General features: G+C 32.2%; 2 protein-coding genes across 2 annotated transcripts; one reads left to right on the top strand and one right to left on the bottom strand.

The window, feature by feature from the left end:
- Positions 1 to 11464: 11464 nt before the first annotated feature.
- LOC100784010 (uncharacterized) lies at positions 11465 to 17632 on the bottom strand. Its single transcript, XM_041013979.1, has 3 exons — positions 16486 to 17632; positions 12845 to 13106; positions 11465 to 11980 (listed from the first exon to the last, which is right to left on the bottom strand). Exons 1-3 carry the CDS (start codon positions 17409 to 17411, stop codon positions 11801 to 11803), a joined length of 1368 nt encoding a protein of 455 aa, XP_040869913.1. The 5' UTR covers positions 17412 to 17632; the 3' UTR covers positions 11465 to 11800.
- Positions 17574 to 23035, top strand: LOC121174572 (uncharacterized). The gene is made up of 12 exons (XM_041013936.1): positions 17574 to 17663; positions 20464 to 20507; positions 20851 to 20995; positions 21086 to 21107; positions 21271 to 21351; positions 21447 to 21493; positions 21683 to 21764; positions 22019 to 22164; positions 22246 to 22394; positions 22480 to 22600; positions 22685 to 22855; positions 22967 to 23035. The coding sequence occupies exons 1-12, from the start codon at positions 17574 to 17576 to the stop codon at positions 23033 to 23035; spliced, it is 1167 nt and encodes a 388-aa protein (XP_040869870.1).
- The last annotated feature ends 3590 nt before the right edge of the window (positions 23036 to 26625 follow it).

Genomic DNA, 26625 nt, shown 5'->3' with positions numbered 1-26625 from the left:
CCCTAGAAATATAGGATTTTTCAGCCCTTGTATTTTAGGGCACCTAGACTAGTTTTTGTATTAGGGGTAGTTTTGTAATTTCACATGCACTAAGTGAATATTTGATGTGTGTTGGGAAATAAATTTAATTGAATTGGTAGAAGCTCAATCCAATTAAATTTTAGAGGGGGAGGTGAGCATTTGCTTACTACACCCCATTGCCACATCATATAGTCACACTTTGTGCATGTCCTTCATGCTTTACATGCCTCATGACACCTAAGCACACTTAGTGGAGAATCTTGGAATTGATCTTGGATTAGTGGGCTGAACCATAACTAAAATTCACTAATCATAATTAGTGAAATTTTGGCTCCAAAGTTTGGCTCCACAAATTCAATTTCAAATTCAAGTGAAATTTGAATTGAAATTCAAATTTCCCTCCAATTTTGTGTGACGCTTAGGCTATAAATAGAGGTCATGTGTGTGCATTTTTTTAACTTTGATCATTTAAATATTAAAATTCAGATTTCAAAGCTCATTTAGAGCACAAAATTTCGTGCTCTTCTCTTCCTCTCCCTTCATTCATCTCCTTCTTCCTCCAAGCTCTTATCCATGGCCTCCTATGGTGGTGAGCTTCTTCTAGACTCATCTTCTCCTTGAAGTGGCATCTCCTCTCTCTCTTCCTTTCTCCATTCCGCTGCCATTCATCTTCCAAGAAGCTAAGGAGTCCATTGATGAAGAAGATCCTAGGCCTACAAGCTCCAATGGAGCTTGTATCACCTACCATGGTGGCTGGAAATGCAACAATAGAAAAATCTAGAAAAGAGTGGACTGAAGATGACATAAAATTAGTGCAGTATAATTAAAAGGCTAAAAACATCATTACTTCTGCCCTAGGAATGGATGAATATTTTAGGGTTTCAAATTGTAAGAGTGCTAAGGATATGTGGGACACTCTACAAGTTACACATGAGGGAACAACTGATGTCAAATGATCTAGGATAAATACTTTAACTCATGAGTATGAATTATTTAGGATGAAGACAAATGAAAGTATACAAGATATGCAGAAAAGTTTCACACATATAGTTAATGATCTTGCATCATTAGGAAGAATATTTCCAAACGAGGATCTCATAAATAAAGTGTTAAGATGTCTAAGTAGAGAGTGGCAACCAAAGGTAACAGCCATCACAAAATCTAGAGATTTGTCTATTATGTCTCTTGCTACACTATTTGGAAAATTACAGGAACATGAGATGGAGCTGCAAAGACTAAATCAACATGAAGAAAATGATAAGAAGAAGGGAATTGCTCTTAAAGCCAGAGGAAAGTGACATAGAAGATTCAATTGACTTAGATGAAGATGAAGATCTTAGCCTCTTTGTCAAAAGATTCAACAAATTTATTAGAATGAGAGGAAATCAAAGAAGACAAAACTTCAAACCTAAAAGAAGGACTGAAGAGTCATTTCAAACTCCAAAATGCTTTGAGTGCAATCAACCCGTACATCTGAAGGCTGATTGTCCAATCTTTAAGAAAAGAATAGAGAAGTCTGAAAAGAAGACTATTGGAGAAAAGAAAGCAAAGAAGGCCTACATCACATGGGATGATAAAGACTTAGAATCGTCTGATGACTCTGAAAAAGAAATGATTAATCTATGTCTAATGGGCAAATACTATGAAAGCGACGAAGAGGTAACATCTTCTAACAAATCTATTTCTTTTGATGAGTTACAAGATGCATTTGCTAAATTACATAGTGAATCAATTAAACTAGCAAAACTTGTTTCTTCATCTAAGAAAACAATTTCAGATTTAGAGAAAGAAATTTCAAAATTAAACAAAGAAATAGATCTTCTTAAAACTGAAGTTTCAATCGCTAAATCTAGTGATAAAGTTCATGTTTCTACTATGACTAATGAAAAAGTAAATTCATGTAAATGTTGTATCAAATATGTAGAAGAAATTAAAAATTTGAAAAACTCACTTGCAAAATTTTCTATTGGCAAGAATAACCTAGATGTCATATTAGGAAATCAAAGATGTATTCTTGATAAAGCAGGAATTGGATACAAACCAGAAAAACAACAAAAGTTTTACAAAAGTTTCTTTTCTTCCTCACAAAAATATAATTCTCCTTTCATTACATGTTTTTATTGTGGAAGAAAAGGACATGGAACATCTACATGCTATTTTAAGAAAAATTGTAACAACATTAAGATGATTTGGGTCCCAAAAGGATCCATTGTTCACACTAACACTCAAGGACCCAATAAAAATTGGGTACCTAAGTCACAATGTTAATCTTGTAGGAACCATTGAGGAAAAAGTGGTACATAGATAACGGGTGCTCAAAACATATGACCGGAGATGCATCAAAGTTCACACATATCTCTCCCAAGAAAAGTGGGCATGTAACTTATGGTGATAACAATAAAGGTAGAATTCTTGGAGTTGGAAAAATAGGTACGAATTCTTCAAACTCCATTGAAAATGTTCTACTTGTTGAAGGCCTTAAGCACAACTTCTTAGTGTTAGTCAATTATGTGATAAATGCTATCTAGTATCATTTGATTCTAAAAAATGTCTCATTGAACATAAACATGATACTAATATAAAGCATATATAGAATCAACAATGTTTATATGATAGACTTAAGTCAAAAACTAGATAATAATCAATGTTTTCTTAGCAAAGATGATGATCCATGGCTATGGCATAAACATATTGCTCACATAAACATGGAACACTTAAATAAATTAATTTCAAAAGATTTAGTTGTTGGTTTACTTAAACTAAAATTTGAAAAAGATAGACTGTGTGATGCATGCCAAAAGGGAAAACAAACTAGAATTTCATTCAAATCCAAAAACATTGTTTCAACTACTCAACCGTTACAATTGTTACATATGGATTTGTTTGATCCTTCTAGAATTATGAGTTTTGGTGGAAGCTATTATGCACTTGTCATTGTTGATGATTATTCTAGATATACTTGGACACTATTTATCACTCATAAGAATGATGCATTTCAAGCATTTAGGAAACTTGCAAAAGTTATTCAAAATAAGAAAAATCTCAAAATTATATCTATTAGGAGTGATCATGGGGTGATTTTGAAAATAAATAATTTGATTTATTTTGTGATAAGCATGACACTGAACATAACTTTTCTGCACCTAGAACCCCTCAACAAAATGGAGTTGTTGAAAGGAAAAATAGTTCTTTGAAAGAAATTGCTAGAACCTTATTAAATGATACTCTTCTTCCAAAATATTTTTGGGCTGAAGCCGTTAATACTGCATGCTATATCATGAATAGGGCTTTAATAAGACCCATTTTAAAGAAAACTCCATATGAACTGTTCAATGTTAGGAAACCAAACATCTCGCATCTTCATGTTTTTGGTTGCGAGTGTTTTGTATTAAACAATGGAAAAGAAAACTTAGGAAAGTTTGATGCTAAGTCAGATGAAGGAATTTTCCTTGGTTATTCCTTGCATAGTAAAGCTTATAGAATATATAATAAGAGAACAATGACAATTGGAGAATCGATTCATGTTTCCTTTGATGAGTCTAATGTTATTTCTCCAAGAAAGGATATTTTAGATGATATTGCAGAATCTTTAGAACAAATGCATATTGATGGACAAGATTCTAAAGGAAAAGGAGAAGGAAGCAATGAAGATTCTCCAGTAGAAGTCAAAGCAAATAATGATCTTCCAAGAGAGTGGAAAGCTTCAAGAGATCATCCCCTTGACAACATTATTGGTGATATCTCAAAAGGGGTAATAACTAGACACTCTCTCAAAGATTTATGCAATAACATGGTTTTGTATCTACGATTGAACCTAAAAATTTAAATGAAGCCATAATAGATGAAAATTGGATAATAGCTATGCAAGAAGAACTAAACCAATTTGAAATAAATAATGTTTGGGAGTTAGTTGAGAAACCTGAAAACTACCCAATCATTGGAACAAAATGGGTGTTTAGAAATAAATTAGATGAAAATGACATAGTTATTAGAAATAAGGCTAGATTAGTCGCCAAAGGATATAATCAAGAAGAGGGGATAGATTATGAGGAAACATATGCTCCAGTTGTTAGATTAGAAGCCATCAGAATGTTATTAGCCTATGCATCCATAATGGACTTTAAGCTTTATCAAATAGATGTAAAAAGTGCATTCTTAAATGGCTTTATTCAAGAGGAAGTATATGTAGATCAACCCCCTGGATTTGAAAACTTAGACAAGCCTAATCATGTTTTTAGATTAAAAAAGGCTTTATATGTCTTAAAGCAAGCCCCTAGGGCTTGGTATGAGCGTCTGAGTAAGTTCCTTTTAGAAAAGGATTTCTCTAGAGGCAAAGTAGATACTACTCTTTTCATAAAGAGAAAATTATATGATATTTTATTGGTTCAAATTTATGTTGATGATATTATTTTTGGATCTACTAATGAATTATTGTGCAAGGAATTCTCTCATGACATGCAAAGTGAGTTTGAAATGTCAATGATGGGAGAACTTAATTTCTTTCTTGGATTACAAATTAAACAAACCAAGACTGGAATTTTTGTCAATCAATCCAAGTACTGCAAAGAGTTAATTCACAGATTCGGGATGGAAAATGCTAAGCACATGACTACACCAATGAGCACTGCTTGCTATTTAGATAAAGATGAAACCGGTCAGTCAATAGATGTTAAGCAATATCGAGGTATGATCGAATCCCTTCTTTATTTATCTGCTAGCAGACTTGATATAATGTTTAGTGTGTGTATGTGTGCTAGATTTCAATCAAATCCCAAACAGTCACATCTTAGTGTCGTTAAAAGAATCATAAGATATTTGTTAGGCACTATGAATATAGGTTTATGGTATCCTAGGAATTCCACACGTACCTTAATAGGATACTCTAATTCAGACTTTGCCAGTTCCAAAACAGATAGAAAGAGCACAAGTGGAACTTGTCAATTCATTGGATCAGCTCTAGTGTCTTGGCATAGTAAGAAACAAAATAGTGTTGCTTTATCCACTACAGAAGCGGAATATATTTCTGCCGGCAATTGTTGTGCACATATTTTATGGATGAAGCAACAACTCTCTGACTATGGAATCCTTCTTGACTATATACTTATTAGGTGTGATAATACAAGTGCAATTAATCTTTCCAAAAATCCAGTTCAACATTCTAGAACCAAGCATATAGAAATTAGGCACCATTTTCTAAGAGATCATGTTCTGAAGGGAGATTGTGTGCTAGAATTTGTTGATACAAAGAATCAGCTTGCTGATATCTTTACAAAACCTCTCCCCAAGGAAACATTCTTTGCCATTAGAAGAGAATTAGGCCTCTTAGATGTTAGTGATTTGGATAAATAAGGATTGATTGGTTGATTGAAATATTTATGTTTAATGATTGATTGTTTGTGTTGATTGATTAAATATGTTATTGTGCTTGATTTCAACTTGTGAATGGTTATGGCTGTGTTATTTTCTGCCTTATGTTAATTTCCACGTACTTTGGTTTTTTGATGTTGCCAAAGGGGGAGAGAAACGAGGATTAGGAGCTTAGAAATCAAGAGATCATAAATTCCAAAACATAGGGGGAGTATGGGATGAGTGAACATTCTATCTTGTATATATTCTATCTTGTATCTTGATTTCAGGAATTAAATTGTCATCATAAAAAAGGGGGAGATTGTAGAAGCAAAGACATTTTGATGTTTTGATGATGCCAAAGGATCATGCGCTTCTCAAGTTTAATTCAAGACAAGAATCCAAGAAATTCAAGATATATGATCAAGATAATCTCTAGAGACTTAGGAAGGGAATTCCAAGTTGAAACAACAAGAGGTTTGGCCAAAGAATTTACGCTAAAATGTTTTTACAAAAGATTTACTCTCTGGTAATCGATTACCAGAGGATGTAATTAATTACCAGTGGCCAAATTACTTCCTGAAATGCTTTTAAAATAATTTTGAATACTTTTGGAAGCATGTAATCGATTACATGAGTATTGTAATCAATTACCAGCAGTTGAAACTATTTATAACAACTATTATAAATTTGAATTCAAATTTTACAATGTGTAATCGATTACACTTAGATGGTAATCGATTACCAGCAGTTATTGAACGTTTTTTATTCAAATTTTAAAGCCTGTAATTGATTACATAAGTCTTGTAATCGATTACCAGAGGAGATTTTCAGAAAATAATTTTCAAGAGTCACATCTATTCAAATGGTTTTTGAATGACCATCAAAGGTCTATTTATATGTGACTTGGAACACGAATTTGCTTAGAGTTTTTCTGAACAAAAAGTCTTATCCTCTCAAAAGCAAAATTGTCTTATCCTCTAAAATATTCATTGGCCAAAACACTTGCAATTCAATAAGAAATTATTTGAGTGTTTCATTGTTCAATCTATCTCTTTCAAGAGAGATTTCTTCTTCTCTTCTTCTTACTTCTGAAAAGGGATTAAGAGACCGAGGGTCTCTTGTTGTAAAGCAATCTGAACACAAAGAAAGGGTTGTCCTTGTGTGATTCAGAACTTGTAAAGGGTTTTTACAAGATAGTGAAACTCTCAAACAGATTGCTTGAGGACTAGACGTAGGCACAAGGGTGTGACCGAACCAGTATAAAACTGAGTTTGCACTTTCTCTTCCCTTAAATTCTTTTATTTATTGTTGCTTTACATTTACATTCAAATTGGTTATTTTGAATCATCTTTTAGAAATCTATCTTTAAGGGAACATGGAACTTGCATTAAAATCAAAGTAGAATTTTTAATTGGGGAAATAGTTTGTAATATCTTAATTCAACCTCCTTTCTTAAGATATCTGAGACCACTTGTCTAAAAAAATTATTTTAAATTTTGGTTTCAATATTTTTTATAACTACCAAATTTAATATCTTTTAAATATTGGTTTCAATATTTTTTAAAAGTTAAACAAATTTAATATTACAGTATTGTTATTTCTAAATTCGTTTATATATATTATAATTTTTTTTACCAATCTAATTACTAAATTAATTTTTTTTGTATTGTTTTTATACCACTATAAAATAATATCACCAAACCAATACTTATAAAATTGCTAAAACTATTGCTAATATAAAAAATTACATTACAAAACAAATTAAAAAATAAATCAGAAAAATAAATTTAGAATTAAAAAAAATGTCATACGGATAATTCGTATGACCCATAAGGATTACTGATCCGTATGATTTATAAGGATTGCCAATCCGTATGACATTTTGTTAAAAAAAATGTCATTTTCACATTGTGCGACAACCAACTGGGAAATGATTCAAACAACCAACAACCAAAACAATGATTCAAATAAAACAATGCACAAACAAATCGAAAATGATAAAGAGAATAACTTATCTCGAAGGAGAACAAAAATGTGTCAAGCCAATGAATGGAGAAGAAGCTTGCTGAATGGAAGAAATGAAGAACATGGAACATAGAAGAAGAAAGGAAGAAGAAGCACCAATGAAGGAAGAAGTGACTCGTATACGGACGAGTCACTTTTTTTTTTATAGAGAAAAGGTAAAGGGCATTTCGACCCTTTCACCTTGGTTGCTAGCAATGAAGGAAGAAGTTATAGAGAAAAGATAAAGAATATTTTAGTCTTTTCACCTTAGTTGCTGGGTGTCCCAGTAAAAATGTTAGATGCCCAAAATAACCGCCTTTGGTTTAGGTGTGAGAGTATTTCTAAGAGCCAAATTGAAGTAAACGGAAATGAGTTTTTCGGAAAAACAACTTACCCCAGTAAGTTGCTGCTATTGTATGGGCTGTATAGGACAATTTCATTTGTGGGTCAGTTGAAAATGAAATGAATGAACAACTTAGAGAATGATGAAGAAGATGAGGTTCAAGCAGAAGATATTGGTTGAGGACGAAGGTTTTGACAATATAATGTTGTGAATTTTTTACACATGGAATATAACTAAATATTAATTTTGTTTTTGATCAACATCATTAAGGAATAAACTACTTACTTAGTCTCATTGTGACCATCAGATTATCTTGTTCTTCATCCAATGGTTTATAAAAATATCACAACTTGGGAGATAGAACAAAGTCTCCCACGATAAAAGTTTTCTTGTATGAGATAACTAACATTGATTTAATATCACTTACTCTTTTGATATAGCTCCCATGCTAACATGAATTCGAAAACGAAAATACTTGCATATATCCACTTTTTCTTTTAGACGCATGCTAGCATTCCAAAAGAAACATATATCCCATTCCATAAAAAAAATTTGAATTACAAATTAGTTTTTTTATCATTCAGAAAAGTACAAAGAAATTACAAATTAGGTTTAATTATTATTATTTTTGAATAGTAAGTTTAATTATTAATAATCTGTACTTTACTATTTCGACCATACATGTAGAAAAATTAAGTTTGGTGTCTGGACCACTAAATTTACTGTGTTTTAATCTCTATCATTAATACCATTACTAACGTTGTCGCTAAGATCACTATAAAAAAAAATTTACGTTGGTTTCCCGGTAATATCCAATATATCCTTACAAGCTTTAGCCATTTAAGTCAATTATGAAATTAATTTTTTGTCCGAGATTTAATGTTGTCACATGAGCTATACTTATTGGATAAGTTATATAAGTATACTACTAATTACTCATACAACATCTAAATTAATAAAAAGATTGCAGTGCTTATAAAATAATTATTAGAAAGATATATAAAGAGATTAAATAAAAAGATGTATTAGGTTTTATTGATAGAGGTATATAAATAAAAAAATACAACGAAATTCATTCAGCATCGCTATTTTTTTTTTCAAATTTAGAAGTATGAAATGAAATTAATCTCTTTTGCATTATACAGTAAAAATATATAAAAAATAAAATAATTATTTTATTTATGATGCTTCATTTTAGTTTATTTCACTTAAAGTTTCTCCATTGAAATTTCTCTTATTGATTCTGGATCAAAGGTATTTTTTTACAAATAATATTACTTTAAAATTTAAACACATGGCTTAATTACGTTCAATAATTTTAAATGCAAATTTATTTAAAATAATGTTTTCAAAATTCAAAAAAGAAAATGTACACAATTATGATTGTATGAGTGTTGAAAACCGAACCAAATCAAAGTAAAATAAAAAATCAATCCAAAAAATTATAGAGCAAAAAATAATTGAAGGATATTAGTTTTATTTTTCCCAAATTAAATGATTCAGATCGATTTTTTGTTTGACATTAAAAATTGATCCAAATCAAATTAAACCACACTCAGTTTAATAATTATAGAACTTATATATGTGCACAACATTTAATTTAAACATTTGTGAAAATGACACTTACATACAATCATACACTAAGATTAAAACATTAAACTTAACGCTCGGACTCTCACTCTCTCCTCTAATGCCTAAAATTGAAACCCTAAGACTAATGCCTAAAATCATTCTCTGTGATCCTCTCTTCGTTTGCCCCAATGTTTCTCTCCCACGTGTCTAGCTCCTTGTTTTACTTTTTTTTTTTTAAGTTTAATCATTACAACTTGAACCAATTATTATTCAAGTTTTTTTTAATTAAAAAAAACTTTTTAAATATTTTTTTAATACTTATTAGCAGAATTTTTAAATTGTAAAAATTAAACTGAACCAAAGCATAAAAGATTGATATAATTTAATTTTAATTTCATAAATAATCTTAACTAACCAAACCATGACTTAATTTTCTTATTTGATTCTGATTAATATTAAGTTAAAATCACCTCAAACCACACACAAACACCCCTCAAAAGTGAAGCCAACATGGATGAAAAAATAATGGGATTAACATGGATGAGGTGGCGTGAGGTGACAAGAGAATAACAGCTGATGGGGATGTCTCAGACAGAAGGTGCTACCACAGGCCCACCCCTTGCGGGCTTTCAAAGTGGTAAAAGAATTTTAAAATAAAATTATTCAACTATCAACAATAAAGATTGATTATATATATATATATATATATATATATATATATATATATATGATAAGAAAAGAGTAATAAAAAAATATTAAATATTAATAATGTATTTAGAATGATAGAACATTCACATATCACCACTCACTTATCAATTACTCATAACTGGATCAGTCATGTATCAGTTTGTTTAAATTAATTTGTTAAAATAAATATTCATTTTAATAAATAAGCAACTTTCTGATTAAAAAAAGTTGTATTCTTACAAAAGAAAATTCATACGGAACACAATAAACTCACTATGGCTCTGATAAATTCATAGTTTGTAAATGTTTAACAATTACATTTAGATGAGTGTTAACACTTTACTTTCTAATACATGTTTTTAAACACATTTTTTGTTATTAACTGAAATTTATTAAAATTATAAAATCAAGTAAAATTTAGTAAATAAAAATTGAAATCCACATCATCTCTTAATCTTAATATATTTTAATTGATGATAAAAAATTATGATTAGAAGTGTTAAAATTTATATTGTTAATATTTCTCTTAACTAGCACTAATAAACAATTTATTTTAAAAGATATAGAAATTTTACTTGCAATCAGTATAAAACTATACTCAACAAGCAATTCTTGGATTGGCACTCATTATAGCCAAACTACACCCTCCCCAAATTTTTTTTTTTTTTTATATGTAATCTAGCTTCGCCCTTAGGGTTTTTCAATTGGTGATTCTAGAATCCAAAATGAAGTTTGGCAAGAAGCAACTCATAATTGAGTTCTAATATAAAATAGATTCTAACACTTCCCAGTAATAATAAAAAAACTCGTTTGATTAGAATTTCTTTCTCAACCTTTTCAAAATAATATCTAAACCTCCTCTAACTCGTTAAAGTGCTAAACCAAATGCACACTAAACATATGAAAATTGACTTATGAAAATTGATTTTTCTATTGTCCTTCTTCCAACTGTTCCTATACTGTTCATGTAGTTGTATTAATATTTAATTTTATTAATATTTAATTTAATGATTCAATTTTAAAATTGTGTGATTTTTAATGGACAGCATAGAAACAACTGAAAAAGGAACAGCAAAAAAATCAGATCCGGCATATGAAAACATAGAATCTAAACCTCCTCTCACTACTGTGCTTTTCTCACATGCTCTCCCAGTCCCACCGACTAAAGATGTAACCCAATCAATAAAGAGCATTGTTTTCAGTTACATTAAAGGTGCAGACATTTGGGTAGATAAAGCAAAACATCACACCCAAAATTCTTTAAGCCAATCATGCTTTCAACCTTTTACACCAAACACAATTTAATTTATATCAATTTATATTACTGATATATAAAATATAGTTATAAACCCTCATCTTTACAATTTAATTTTAACAAACACAATGCATTATCTAACCAATAGAAAACTCTGGTTAACACGTGACATGAAACATATCTCATTCCAAAGTCAGATAAAGCAAAAATAGCAAGTGGGAAAAAATAGAATATTTTAGGCTAGATGTTTGTTTCTCTCCTTATTTTACCAAGCGATCTTACAACAGTAGCTGGGTTGAGGTTTCACCCGCACACCAGCATTTACATCTAAGTAAATTTACAAAATGTAGGCAAAGGGAAAAAATATAGTATGTATATGTAGTATTTTACCATGTGGAAGCCATCACCCTTCCTCCCTCTATACAAGACTCGTGGCAGATGGATAATAAATCTGCTTGATTTCATTCAGCCAGCAGTGATGATGACGGTGTAAACAAAGCAGTTTAAACTACCGACCTCTTCTGACAATCTCGTGCATCTCTACTATCAAAAGTTTGCAGCTGACAGCCTCACACAATGGGAATTGGGATGCTCGTGCTGTTAACATTATGAAGCATTTGGTTTTGCACGGCCTTGACAGCAGCTACTCTAGCTGCATTGGCTGCTCTGTTAGCGGCAGCTACTGCTCTATTAACCCTCTCATCTACCTTGGCCACATCATAGGCTTTCTCAGCTGCTCTTCTTGCTTCCTGTTTTTTACAAGGAAACACATCACTAATAATGAAAGCTCCTAATGATGCAAACATAACTGTTTGCAGTTGATTTTGTCTCTTCTTCTACACAAATGAGCTAATTTTACACGTATAGAAGTAAATGTTCAATAATATGGAAAATTGTAGGCAGAGAGAATTTTTGACAAAATGAATGGCAAACTTATTGACTATTGGATAAATGAGGGACTGTTAGTATTATCTTATCCAACAACTCTTGAATCTAGCTAAAATCTGTGAGAATTCTGGCTATTTATTTCTAGGGGTGTAGTAATACTATTTTTTACTTGGAATTAGTGAAACAATTGTTAAGATGCAGTGATAGGAAACCAAGAAACATAGAGCAAGGAAACCAATATAAAAAATTAGTAGATTCAGAAATAAAAAATTACAATAAAGCATGTAACTAAAGTATATCACATTTTACATCAAAAGAGAGAATGTACAATTTTCTCACTTTGAGAAATGCTTAAATTATGCACTCCTCCTTGAAAGATGGATATAAGTTACATTTGAGTCTATTTTAATGTAAATGAACTTTCTAGAGTTCTTTTCTTTCTCTTGTTTAATAATTGTTTACAATTGTTTAAGAGGTTTGTTTATATTGAAAATTATTTCGATGCAACTTGTATTCCCCGATTAAGAGAGGGGAGTGTCATTTAAGCATCTCTCTCAAGAGAGGGTAAAACAATTTGCTCAGAAAAAATTGGCACATCATTATGCCATTGACATAAATATCACCCAGACTATTCTATGCCGACTTCTTTGTTCTTTAATGATACATTGAGAAATAATATTAAGCAATATATTAAGGTAAACTAAATCATAAAATGTAGAGTGTACCTGGACTGCATTAAGTACTCTGGAATGATTGACCCCAACAGGGGAAACAGGATAGGTGGTACTCTGTGTGCTTGGAATGTCAAGGACTCCATTTTGCCAGTGACCAGACTGGGTTTCTCCATTTCTAAATGTATACATTCCAAGACCTTGCCTTTTGCCTTCATGCCAGGATCCTTCATAACGATGGCCATTAGCAAAACTGTATACCCCAAATCCATGCATCTTATCCGCAAAGTATTCGCCAGCATATGTATCGCCATTTCTGATAAAAACAGAAATAATTAGTTCCAACAAAAATAAAAACACTTACTGGTGAGCAAAGAAAAAGCAGCCACTCAAAGTCCAGTGTAATTCAATTAAAAAATAATGCACCAATGATCCTGAGAAGAGAGGAACCCACATTCAAGAAAAAATCAGAAAAATGTATTCATGCATCATAGGATTAAGCACCGATTTTCATAAAATGCACGCCCAAGACAGCACATTCCATTTTGAAATGAAAAAACAGAAGGAATCAGTGTAGATTGTAGATGCTTAACAAAGGCCAACTTGTGGAATTAGCTCCTTGCAAGGAACTCGAGATTATGTGTCCCTTCAGAACATGTGTTGTGTTATTATTATGGAATAACCTATTGTTTTAAAGTTTGAGAGGTATAAAGCACCTTCAAAACAGAGTCTATCCTTGGGAGCAGATACTCTTTCCCTTGTAAACTGAAATTAGCAATAATGAAGATAAGTCCTAAGAACATGAATACATACAAATAGGGGTCATATGCAAGTTTACACTTTTAATCTTTCAGTTTTTACTGCATTTTAGTAATTATATTTGTTGTCTCATGTATTCATAATAAACAAAAATCCACAAACCCTTAATTTGTGTCAAGATTCACCAACTTGAAATTTATGAAACATAAATAATGTATTAGGGGTTTTTATAGATAACTATTTGATCTTTTATTCAAATGAATCACAAAAGAAATATAAAATAACAAGTAAATAATGTATTCCCTCAAAATGGTTTTCTACTCTCCTCTTGTATTGGTCTTTCTTCCATAGAAGGACATAAAAATTTGTTCACCCAGATAATGAAAATGAACTCATTCTCATCAACCAGTACTATAAATAAAGAGAGCACCTCAAAAGCAAATACAATAATATCATAAAATACTTCCATCACCTCCTTTTTCCTTTTACTCTGATGGAAAGGGTCCCTTTATGTGATATCCATCAATCCTATTTCATACTGCCATTGATAATTCTACAATCTTTACCCCTTCCATTCCCTTTGGGTTTTACTGATCCAAACATGTTCGAAATGATTGCTATGGCGGGTGTGTTTAAATCATGATCAGGGTAAGAAGTATGCTTGCCTCTCTCCCTACAAACTTATAAACTTATACTTGCTATTCACTAGACATTTACCATTTCAAAACTTAAAATGTAGTACAATAAGAAGGAAAGGTTTTCAGACTGATGTTTTGTATTAAATTAGTAATCAGACACCACAAATGAATGTGGCTTTTCATATAATAGTAGTATACTTCCACAAAGAAGTGGCATTTCCTTTCTTGCTGCCTCTTCCTTTCTTCTTAATTCCCCATATGAGGTCCCATCAGGGGTGGTGCAGGTGCTTTTGAACCAAGAGCATCAGTCTCAGGCCATTTATTCAAAGCAATTTGACCAACTTCATTATGAGATTTCATGCTTACTGCATCTTTTCTTTGATTTCAATATTAAAATCCCATTTATTAGCTTTCACACAGCTAGTCAGTTGGCAGACAAATGCCAATGTAGGTAAAACAAACTACCATTAGAATAGTATGTTACGGGTATTCAGTCTATTTAAATCTTACTTCCTTCCTGGAAAAGCTAAAGATACAGTAAAAATGAACATCCTCAAAAATCTCAAAACAATGGCTTTGCAATAAGTACATGACATATTATGCCCAACAATTGTTACCAATAGGTACACACAACTGATACACGACCCAAGCCAAGTATAATTTCAAAGGCCTACAGGTACTTTTGACAAAACAGAAGCCACAACTGAAGCAAATTAAATCAAAGACATGTTCTATATCTTTATCCTCTATGCACATGGTTTCAACTGTAAGAAATGACTGGTATTCTAACTTTTAAGATAATAAAATAAAACCTAACACAACCCACAAGAGCAGCAAAAGGTTACACTTAGAAGTTGCAGCAAATCTACAAAACTAACGACAAAGTACATAACCAAATCAAGCCCCAACATCCAGCCAAAGTAACTCACAAAAGCTTTACACACAACAAATCAAAACAAAACAAAACAGGGAAGCAATCAGTTTACATCCAATAAAAAAGCCGCCATCACACCATTCTCAATTGTCATACACTAAACACCAATAGCCAAGCAACATGTCAACAACAAAGCAAGACCTACACCCACATGGACAGCTAGAGCAACATACACTATTCCAGAAGGAAGAAATTGTCAAGCCAAAGGCAAAGCACAAAACCAAATCAAGCACCAACAACCTGCCAAAGTCATCTTATAAAACTTTCATACATGCAAAACAAACAAAACCAAAACATGCACGCAATCACAACAAACAAAATAAAAATCAACACCAACAAAACCATGCTTGATTGCTAAACACCAAAGACCAATCAACAAAATCATAAGTTCATAACCACACGCACACAACGCATAAGTCACAACTAACAATTGACAACTGAAGCAAATCAAGCTCTTGTGTATCTTTATCCCCTATGCACATGCTTTCAACCGTAAAAACTGAATAGAAATGAATGGCATTCCAACATTCAAGATTATATGCCCTAACACAACCCACACGGACAGAGAGCAGTAAAAGGTTATTGAATGAAGAAATTGAGGCAAACCTACAAAACTGATGACAAAGTACAGAACCAAATCAAGCCCCAACATCCTGCCAAACTAACTCACAAAAGCTTCACACATACACACAACAAATCAAAGCAAAACAAACATCCAATCACTTTATAATTACATACTACAAAAGCCTCCATAACATAACATCATCCTCAATTCTCAAACCCTAAACAACAAAGCACCCCCGCCACCAAACACGCACACACAAGCAGCTAAATATCATTCAAGAAGTAGGATATTGCCATAATCCACAAACCTAAGAAACCACAAAACTAAACCAAGCACCAACACCATTCCAAAAACACCTCACAAAACATTCACACACACACAACAAACCAAATAAAAAACACACCCACCACCAATTCACATCCAAATCCCAATCAAACACCAATCAATAACACCAAAATCAACTTCCAACAAATCCAAGCCAACAAACAGCCATCAACTACTACAAACCAACTGATTTCAGACATGTTTGGATTCAAGTAAGATAATCCAGAATCACATCGAAACACCAACTAACCCAATCTTAAGTAAATATTCACATGTTCAGTTTCACACTGGCAAATCAATTCTGAGTCCAGAATTGATTGTGAATTAAAACAACCTTACCTAACTATTACATAATTAGATTACAAAAAAAATTATATCGAATTTTACTACCAACTTACTTTTAAAATAAAATAAAAACATTCAAACACAAAATTTCTATCACTTCAATTAAACACAAACCTCCCGCAATCCATACCTAAAATGGTAGTGTCCAAGGCCATGCTTAACGCCCCACTTGAACTCCCCGACATACCTGCTCCCATCATCGCACGTGTGAACCCCACACCCATGACTCTGTCCACTCAGCCACTCCCCGGCATAAACATCCCCGGTGTAGAACCGGTACACCCCGAACCCGTGCCGTAACCCTTGCCGGTACTGCCCTCGGTACCGGCTCCCCCGGGCCCACGTCTCCACCCCGAACCCATCGTACTTCCCATCCACCCAATCCCCCTCATACCTTCCACTCATACTGTAATAGTAAACCCCACTCCCACAACACTTCCCTCCCTTCAGCTCCCCCTCGTACACGTCGCCGTTCGCGTAGGGCACCACGGATAAGCGAAGGCCCGCGGGCTGGGGTTGGGCCTGGGCCGGGCCTGGGCGGGCTCCCACGGTCCAGAAGATTGGGAGTTTGAGGCCGGACCTGGCCTTGGGCTTGAGGTTGAGGAAGAGGCGGAGGGAGGGGATTCGAGGGAGGGCGAGGTTGAGAGAGAACAAGAGCGCGGCGGAGAAGGAGAAGGCGGAGAGGAAATCGAGGAGGAAGGAGTTTGTGGGGTGGGAGACGAGGAAGTAGAAGAAGGGGAGCAAGAGGAAGAGGAAGAGGCGGAGACGGTGGCGGAGGCGGCGGCGGAGGAGGGAGAGAACGGTGGTGGTGGCGGCGGCGGTGGTGGTGGTGACGTGGCGTGGTTTTAGGGTTGGGAATTTGTGGAGGGTTGGGGATTTGGAAAGATGGGGTTGGGTGGTGAGGGAAGGTCTTTTGTAGGGTGCGGTGGAGGTTAGTGATTGGAGAGCATCTTGGTTTGGGTTCGGAGTTAGGATTGGGAGTGGGTGGTGGTTGAAATCGGAAGAGACGCCACTGCTTTCTTTTCCGATCTGGACTTCGGATTTCTTCTGATGCATTACATAGGAGAAAAAGAAAAAAAAAAAAAAACAGAAACCAAACAACTTCGATTCTTCTTGCTCCACTATGTTGTGTCAAAGGTTGTTGTTTGTGTTTTTTGAATTTTTTTGGGTGGTTTTTTGAGTTTCCTTCCGTGTCTATTTATTAGTTAAGGCAATGCGATGAATGCTGAGAGGAATGGTGAGAAAGTCTTGGCATTTGGAGGAAAAAAGAAAGAACTGCGGCAAGTTGCAACTGGGTGGGGGTGGGGGGTAAGAGAGTAATTTTCCTTGAAAGGAAAATCACTGGAAATTTCTGAGGATAATATATATTGTGTTAGCTAAATTTAATAAATGTGAGCATGTTAACAAATAAATACACTTTTAATTAATTAAAATGTAATCAGTATTATAAAGGTTATTAAATTTGTGGCTAATGTAGTTTGAATCACATTGTAGTATTAATGTATACACTATTTATTATAGAAAAAAACATGTACACAAATTTATTTTAAAATTTTTTTAAACAAGTAGTATTATTTATTTAAAGTTAACATATAAAAATGTAAATGATTTTTTAATACTAACTGATAAAATTTGTTGCAATAAATTTGTTTTTTTTCTTTTGAATAAAATTTATTAATTTTTATCATAATTATTTTAAATACTCAGAAAAGTGTGATCTCTACAAAAATAATAATAATAAATAATTTTTTTTATAAAAAGAAATAATAATTATTTTAAAAGTTATACATATTTTTGATTTATTGATATTCTATAAACTTTATTTGACATAAAAGTTCATCTCATCAAATTATTTGATTAAAAATAGAAAAGAACTGTAAAAAAAAATGGTAGAATGAGCAGCACGTACAATATTGCTAAGCAAGGCTTGATGGCATATTGTGATTGCCAGTATAGACTTACTTTGATTGCTAGAAGATTATTATACAAACCTAAATCACAAACAGTTTCACTTAATTATTATTACTCAATTTGAAAATTGCCCTAAGAGTTATTCACCAAGAAAAAACAAGTGAGGTAAGGGAATTCATATAAAATTGATTTGATAAGATAAATTTAACGTTTTGGAACTATATATTCAATTAAAGGTTAAGGGTAAAAATTGAGTTTTTTATTTGTATTTTTATGAGATTTTTTATTAAGCATCTTAATATTTTATAAAAATATTAAATGGAAATGACATATTTAATATTTTTATTTAATAAGTATAAAACTAGCAAAAGAAAATAGTTGAAGGATTTAAATTTTTTAATTCTTTTTTCTTCTAATGTCAAAAAATTATTCTTAAAAAAAACTTCTGAATTCGGGATAACATTATTAGAAAGAAAAGAAAGCAATAGCTTTGTGCCTTGGAAGTGTCGTTGGTTTAATTTCAATCCTTTTAATTTGTCTGCATTTGAATTGACGTAGTCATCCATTGCGGGAATGAATAAACAATATGTATTAAAAATAACTTAACATAGTTTATTTGTGAATAATAATTTGGTCAACAATCCTTTGTAGAATAGTTTTAAGGGAAAAAAAAATGGATTGCTACTGCTGATGTTATAACGTTGAATTCAAATTAGGTACGGAAAACTCGATACTTGGCCTGCAAGTCTATTGTAAAGTATAAAAAAATATTTTATCACTAATAAAATAGATGGTTGGATTTTTTCATCATATAGATTAGGATTTTAATTTTTTTCTGTACATAAATTTTTTATTAGAAAAACAAAATTCAATTTAATACTTGAAAAGAGATTAGTCTTTATTTTTTAGTTACAGTCTGATAGATTAATTTTATTATTATTATTGTTATTATTATTATTTTTTCGAGACTAGTATAAGTTTTTTTGGGGGTAAAATATGGTATTAGTGATGGTATTTTTATTTTAATCAATTTGGCACTTTAACTTTAGAAAAATAATAGTTTTTGTCCCTCATCACATACGGTGAGGAGGGATGAATTGTAAAGTTGATATATTAAATCAATCAAAGTTATAGTTAAAAATTAAAAGTATAAAGATTATATATATATATATATATATATATATATATATATATATATATATATATATTACAAAAACAAGTTATAGTTATTTATTAATAATCACGAGACAATATATGAAGGAACATGTTGAAAATTATGAAATTAAGTGTGTTTGATTTATGTTAAAAAATTGAAATTGATTAAGTCTAAAATTAATTTTAAATATATTTTATATGTTTGGTTTGATGTTAAGAAATAGTTGAAAATTAATTATGATTTGAAGTAACTTTGACTAATTTATGTATTAAATTCAAAATTTTATATTAAATTTTATTTATAACTTAATTTTATAATAAAAATATTTAAATATAAATTATATCACTTCAAAATCAATTATATTTAAAATTAATTTTATTAATACACAGTAATAAATATATGGGGCCACTCTATCAAGAGAATGAGCAACAATATCAATTTTTCTCCTCACATAACCAGGGCTAAAGCCATGATTATGGGATAAAACTTTGGCATTCATCAAGAATGTTACCTAACTATCATAAACATCTAAATTTGTTTGTTTTTTTTATATATCAATAATGACCTTACAATCCATCTCAAAATGCACATTATGTAGCCCCAAGGAGATAACATATATATTACAGCCAAAGCGGATATGATACCTTGACACACTAAGACACAAGCTCCTGCAGTTAGTCTTAGATATGACTATGACTTCATGATCAAAATTAATACATAAGCCGAATCTCGTGCAATTTGCATAAAATAAATAAAAAATACTACATTTATATATTATCTATAAAAGAGAATTCTCTGGAAATTACTGAAATACCCCTGCTTAAGATTGTGACAGCTATCCATTTTGTTGGTTTTTTGGTCTTTTAGCCCTTAATTTACCACTCTTTTGATGCTTACAGGTGTTTAATTTTGCTGATTATGGCATTTACATGTGTTTTATTTTGCATGTTGTACATGTGCTGGCCTTTGCTTCTTTACGTGGTTTCTTGCATTTCAATCTTCATTCTTCAGTTTGCGCGTTTTTGGTTTTCATTTTTGCAGATACAGACCAGTTTAATTTGGGTTCTGTTTGATGCTGTTTTGATGTATGTTTTGTTATATTCGATGTTAGCTTATGGTTTTCTGGCTTTTCTTTTCTTACATGCATATTACCTTTCAGGGTTTTTGGCTTTTGTTTCTGTGGTGTTTTTATGTTTGTTTTGTTGCATGCATGTTATTTTTTAATTTTGTTGTGTTGGACGATGTTTGGTTTGCATGTTTGGTTTAGGGCTGGTGGTACTTTTGATGTTCTGTTCTGGTGCTGTTTTCATGTGTGTTTTCTTACATGCATGTTAGCTTCTCATTTTTGTGTGTTGAACGAGGTTTTGGATTTTTGTTTAGCTTATCGTGTTTCTGTTTTGATGGTGGCTTTGTTGTATTTTTTTGCAGTGTTATGGCACGTTCTCTAGACAAGATAAAGAGCATCGATGGCTCAAAAGAAACTCTTAAACTCAGTGTGAGGATCAGTTATCTATGGTTTATTGGCATGCCTAACAAATCTGAGCAAGCTGAAATGGTGTTTGTGGCCTCCGATGTATGCTTCAATTCTGTGTTTTTTTTTTGTAGCTTTATTACTTATTACTCATTGTTCAGTTCATTGTGTTGTAACCTTAATGCAATCCAGGGTGATGAGATCCACGTTGTTTGTAAACAAGACCAATTGAAGTAAAAAAATGGACTTGAAAGAAAATTGTACTTATGTCATGCACAATTTTAAAGTGCTAAAAAACAATGGTCAGTACAGAGTGTGTGATCATCAATTTAAATTAGTGTTTATTGGGGTTACTGTTGTGAGGGAGTGTGTTCTAGGGGACATCCCTTTTAGAAAATACAGGTTTGCTAGATTTGCAGATGTTGTGGATGGCCAGTTTGAACGTGGACTATTGGTTGGTATGTTAAGTTATATTTTTGCAATTGAGTTTATTTTGAAAGTTCTGTTGTTTTTGGAATTAAATAACATTCCTTGATTTTCCTACTTGCTTTAGATGTTATTGGTGTTGTGGAGGAGGTTTTCGGCAAGTTTCAGGAAAAGGTAGAAGGGTAGTTTTCAAATTAAAGGACTTGAGGTGAAGTTCGATTCTTGGTGACAATTTATGTGATATGCTTTGTCAAGTTGTGGCTATGATTATATTATTATTAATAACTGATTGTTTCATAACTATTTGTTTTTGATAGCCAGCAATTGCTATCTTTCACTTTGTGGGATGATTATTGCTTGCAGTTTGTGAAGTTCTTAGATGATTATGAAGGTGATGGTCCAATTGCAGTTCTATTAAGTCATTGTAGGATCAAGGAAGCGCAAGGTATATCCTCATCTTGAATTTATTGATTTCTCTGTTTATGCTATTGCATGTTATGGTTCTGTTTTTTAAAATGATTCAAGATCTTATCCTGCATCGATCAGTAATTCTTTCAAGGCTTCAAAGTTAATTATTAACCAGCCTGTGATGGAGATTCAAGAATTCAATGAACGGTATTTTTTGTATGTGTTATGTAATATATGTTGATTATTTTTTGTCTTATTTTTGTTGTTCATTGTATATTTGTAGGCTTGCAGAGTTGGGCATTGAGGCCCGGTCATTTTTTAAATCCCATGGTGAAGGGAGTACACAACTTTCAGGTTTTATCCAATTATCATCAAAAGAATCATTCTTTGGCAAGGCTGAGGCAAAGACTATTGCTGAGATTAACACCATCTCTGAAGTAATGATCTTATATAGATTTTAATTCTTTGTCGTGCATTATCTGAAGTTTTTTATTTGATGTCTATGCTGTTTCATGCAGGAAATTGTTTGTGTCACTGTTGGCACAATTACTAGGATTGTTCTAGACAATCATTCATGGTGTTATACAGCTTGCATTCAGTGCCATAAAAAAGTGATGCAGAGATGGCGCCCTTTACATGTGCATGCGGCAAATACAATAAGGAAGCTGTGCTTAGGTGATTGTGATCTTTTAAAATGTTGTGTATTTTTTATGCCTTCATCATTTTTTGACTATTGGTGCATATGGTGGCAGGTATAGGCTTGAGGTGATGATCAACCAGGGAAATGAAAGCACAAAATTCCTGCTTTGGGACCGTGAATGCAGTGAATTAATTGGCCAATCAGCTGATGCAGTTAATAAGCTTAAAATTGAAGTGTGTTTTTGGATTCAACTGTAACTGTTTATGTTTGATATGTTATTTTTTGTTTGTGTAATACAATTATTCTCTTTGAACAAGGATGATGATGTTGATTTGAATGCTTCACCCCAAGCACTTGATAAGCTGCTGGGTCATGAACTTGCTTTCAAGATAAATGTGCAACCCAAGTTCAGGAATTCTGCTGTTTTGAAGTGTTCAGCTGACTCGAGCTTGATAAATGTTGTGATGGATATGCTAGCTGATGCTGAGGTAATGTTCAGTGCAAGTTATTTGACATTAACTATTGTGAAAAGTATGTATTCTATTCATATTTATCTGTTTTCCATGGGTTGTGTTATCTTCAATGTATGTCTTATTCAGACATCTTCAAAAATGGATATCCCGATTTCTGATTCGAATCATTCTGTTCAACATGAATCTGAGTTTTGATGACTGCTCTCATTTTTAAATATGATCTTTCTTGCAATTCTTGCATTTTGACACTTCATGACTTTCAACTTAGCATTCAACTTATTGATTGCCATTTGTTTTATCTAGCAATCCAGATCATGATCCCCTGCTTGGACTCCCCTTGACACCTACAAAGCGGCAGGCATTTCAGGATTGTGATGATGAACCAGGGATCTCTCAAATTTCATCTGCGCAGCTTTCATCCAACAAATTAAAAAAGCATGCCTGAATTTAGTGCATTTGGTTGTTTCCAAGTTGTGTTGAACAATTCCCCCCCCCCTTGGTATTTGTATATTGTACATTGGCTTCTACCTTATTTCTGTTGTGGTGGTGTTGCTTTTGAACTCTGATCAGAACTTTTGTTTAAATTTTAATCTTAGTTTGTATGCGAGTATCCTGGCATTTTAGTTCTGTGGCTTATCCGATGTCACCTTAACTATTGCACTATATTTCAAAATCCTTATTTGTTCAATTGTTAAAATAACTATCGACAGACCATGCTTATATTAATGGTTATAAAGCCATCTTTAAAGAAATCGAGCTATGCAAATGTTATGAATTGAAATATATCGTGAGAGATAGAACAAGTAAGATTTGAAAATAAAAATTAGAGATTGCCAGACAGAAAGTTCAGAAAACATGTTCTTCACAATGATGATAAGTTAAAATTCAATTAAAGTTTTAACCGGCCATTAAGCCATCTGATTTTAAGGTGTGCATCTTTAATTGTCTGAGCAGAAAGTATTCATGGGAAACAAATTAAAATATTAGAAATAATGACCATGAAATATTGATCAGTAGCACAACTAAATCACCATTAATATATGATTAATTCATCTGATTTTATGTTGTGCATCCTTAATTGTCTGAGCACAAAGTATTCACGGGAAACAAATTAAAATGTTAGAAATGATGATCAGGAAATATTGATCACTAGCACAACTAAATCAGCATTCATATCTGATTAATTTTCTAACAGTAGAATATACACACCAAGACAAAAGTATCAGCTTTGGAGTCTTGAGAAACATGATCTTGGATCATCAATGATATGTAATTAAGCGTTTCTTTATTATCAATCATTATTTAGCATGATTTGTTAATTTAGATAGCATTTTTTGCTTGATTTTGCTTTCGCAAATGCAGAATCGGATATTTGATAAATTTACTCCATCTTTCATCATATGTCTCAATATGATGTACAATTAATAAAACAAGTAAAAAAACAATTTCTCTTTAGCTTGACATCCTAATTCTGCCATGCATAGCATTTTCGATATCATATTTCTTATCGATGGTGCCAAAGCATAGGTATAATAATGGTTATAAATGCAAGTCTAATCAATTTAGTGCATTTAATTAGCTGTCAGCATTCATAATTTTAGTGTTTTTCCTTATGCTTACTTTTGATTACTTACTTTTCAAGTTTTAATGTGGCCGTCAAAACCATGACTATAATCATGGCTATACATGCATGTCTAATCATTTTTATCAAAGTATGATCCATTTAACAAGGTGTCAACATTTATAATTTTAGTCAACAAGTCAAGTTATGTCTTGGTTCGAGTGGAATAACATTCCTTTTCTGCATGTCCATGGACTTTTGCAATTTTAATTTTGCATGTATTGTAATATATTAAAACAAGAAGTCAGCGAAAATTTTATAACTCAGTCAAGATTAACAACAACCATCAAGAACATGGATAACCATGAGCATGCAAATCATCGTGATACGGCACAAGCCAGGATAAAGAATAAAGGTATTAGGCAGCACAAAGTTAATGATCTGGCTCAGAATATTGATTGTAAGCAATTCAAAATATTATGTTCCAAATTACAGTTAATAATTTTAATTAGTTTGTTGATTTAGTAATACAATATCCATAATTTTTTTCACACAAGGACAAGCAAACTGTAAGGTACATTCAATATTATGTGAATCCATTCCACATTAAATAAATTCCACTAAACTTAGATTCAATTCACTTTTTTAGTCAATATTCGTGATTCATCAGAGGATGAGAGTTCTGAATCAACACAAGGTACCAATTAAAATAGACTTTATCAAATTAATTTTCTACATTATAATGCTATAATCTAATCTAAATGCAATTTTCATGGGCTGTGTTTCAGTTTCTTCACTTGAGAAATGAGCCCGCAATTAATAGAGAAGGTAACAATTAATATTGATAAACACTATGTTATTAGCTCGCTGTCGAATATCTTTCACTCTACAAAACTGCTTTTGTTTATCGTGTTTCAATTTACATGTTTTCCTAAAACATTTTCAATGACCAACTTCACTTTGCCATATGCAGTGTAGTCACTGTAATGCAAATATGTGGTATGATGAAAGAGTCTCAAAAGATAAAAGAACTACAAATCCAAGATTCAGTTTATGTTGTGGAAATGACAAGGTTGAACTTCCATTGTTACAAAGTCCACCTAAATATCTCTACCAACTTTTGTATGATCATGGTACATCTGATAGTAAAAATTACCAACAGAACATAAGGACATATAACATGATGTTTGCCTTTACTTCTGCTGGTATTAAGTTTGACAAATCAATTAATCATTCAAGAGGACCTCCTACAATAAGAATTCAAGGTCAACCATGTCATAGAATAGGTAGTATGTTACCGATGCCTGGGAAAGAACCAAAATTTGCACAATTGTATATCTTTGACACAGAAAATGAAGTGCATAATAGGATTAATGCAATAAGGTAGTTAGTCTTTCATTATTATTATTATAAATGCATAACATTGATCAACAATCTTACATTTAAACATGATTCAATTGTTTATTCTGCATTACTAATCTTCCAATCATCGTATATATAATTGTTTATTTTGGTCAGCAGTCCACATAATCAAATTCAAGAACACATTGTTTCACAACTTAGTGAGATGCTAGATGAATACAACGTGCATGCAAAAACTTTCAGGATGGCCAGAGATAGATTACAAGATGTTCAAGTGAATAATATCAAGTTTAAATTGATTGCTAATCGTGAGAAACATGGTCGTACATATAATGTACCTACTGTTCCTGAAGTTGCAGCACTAATAGTAGGCGATTTTGATGCAAATTCAAAAAGAGATATTATTATTGAAACTCAGCATGGACAACTACAAAGGATCCATGAATTACATTCTAGCTATCTACCTCTACAATACCCTCTCTTATTTCCTTACGGGGAAAATGGATATAGACCTGATATTCTACATAGCAGTCGATCAGATGGTAAGAAAAGGAAAAGAAATCGTCTTACAATGAGGGAGTGGTTTTCTTATAGGCTACAGTGCAGATCAAATGAATCTATGACTTTGTTGAATTCTAGGAGACTATTCCAACAATTTGTTGTTGATGGCTATACTATGGTTGAGTCAGAAAGACTTTCTTACATCAGAAACAACCAAAAAAAACTTCGAGTTGACAAGTTTTGTAGCTTACTATAGTCATTGGATGATGGAAGTAGGAGAGACCTAAATAAAGGTAAAAGAGTCATTTTGCCTTCAACTTTTGTTGGCAGTCCGCGCTATATGGATCAACTTTATTTTGAT

Source organism: Glycine max, chromosome 3 (genome assembly GCF_000004515.6).
Source record: "Glycine max cultivar Williams 82 chromosome 3, Glycine_max_v4.0, whole genome shotgun sequence".
Classification (NCBI taxonomy): Eukaryota; Viridiplantae; Streptophyta; class Magnoliopsida; order Fabales; family Fabaceae; genus Glycine; species Glycine max.
Note: the sequence above shows the minus strand (reverse complement) of the source record. Positions and strands in the feature narration are given on the sequence as shown.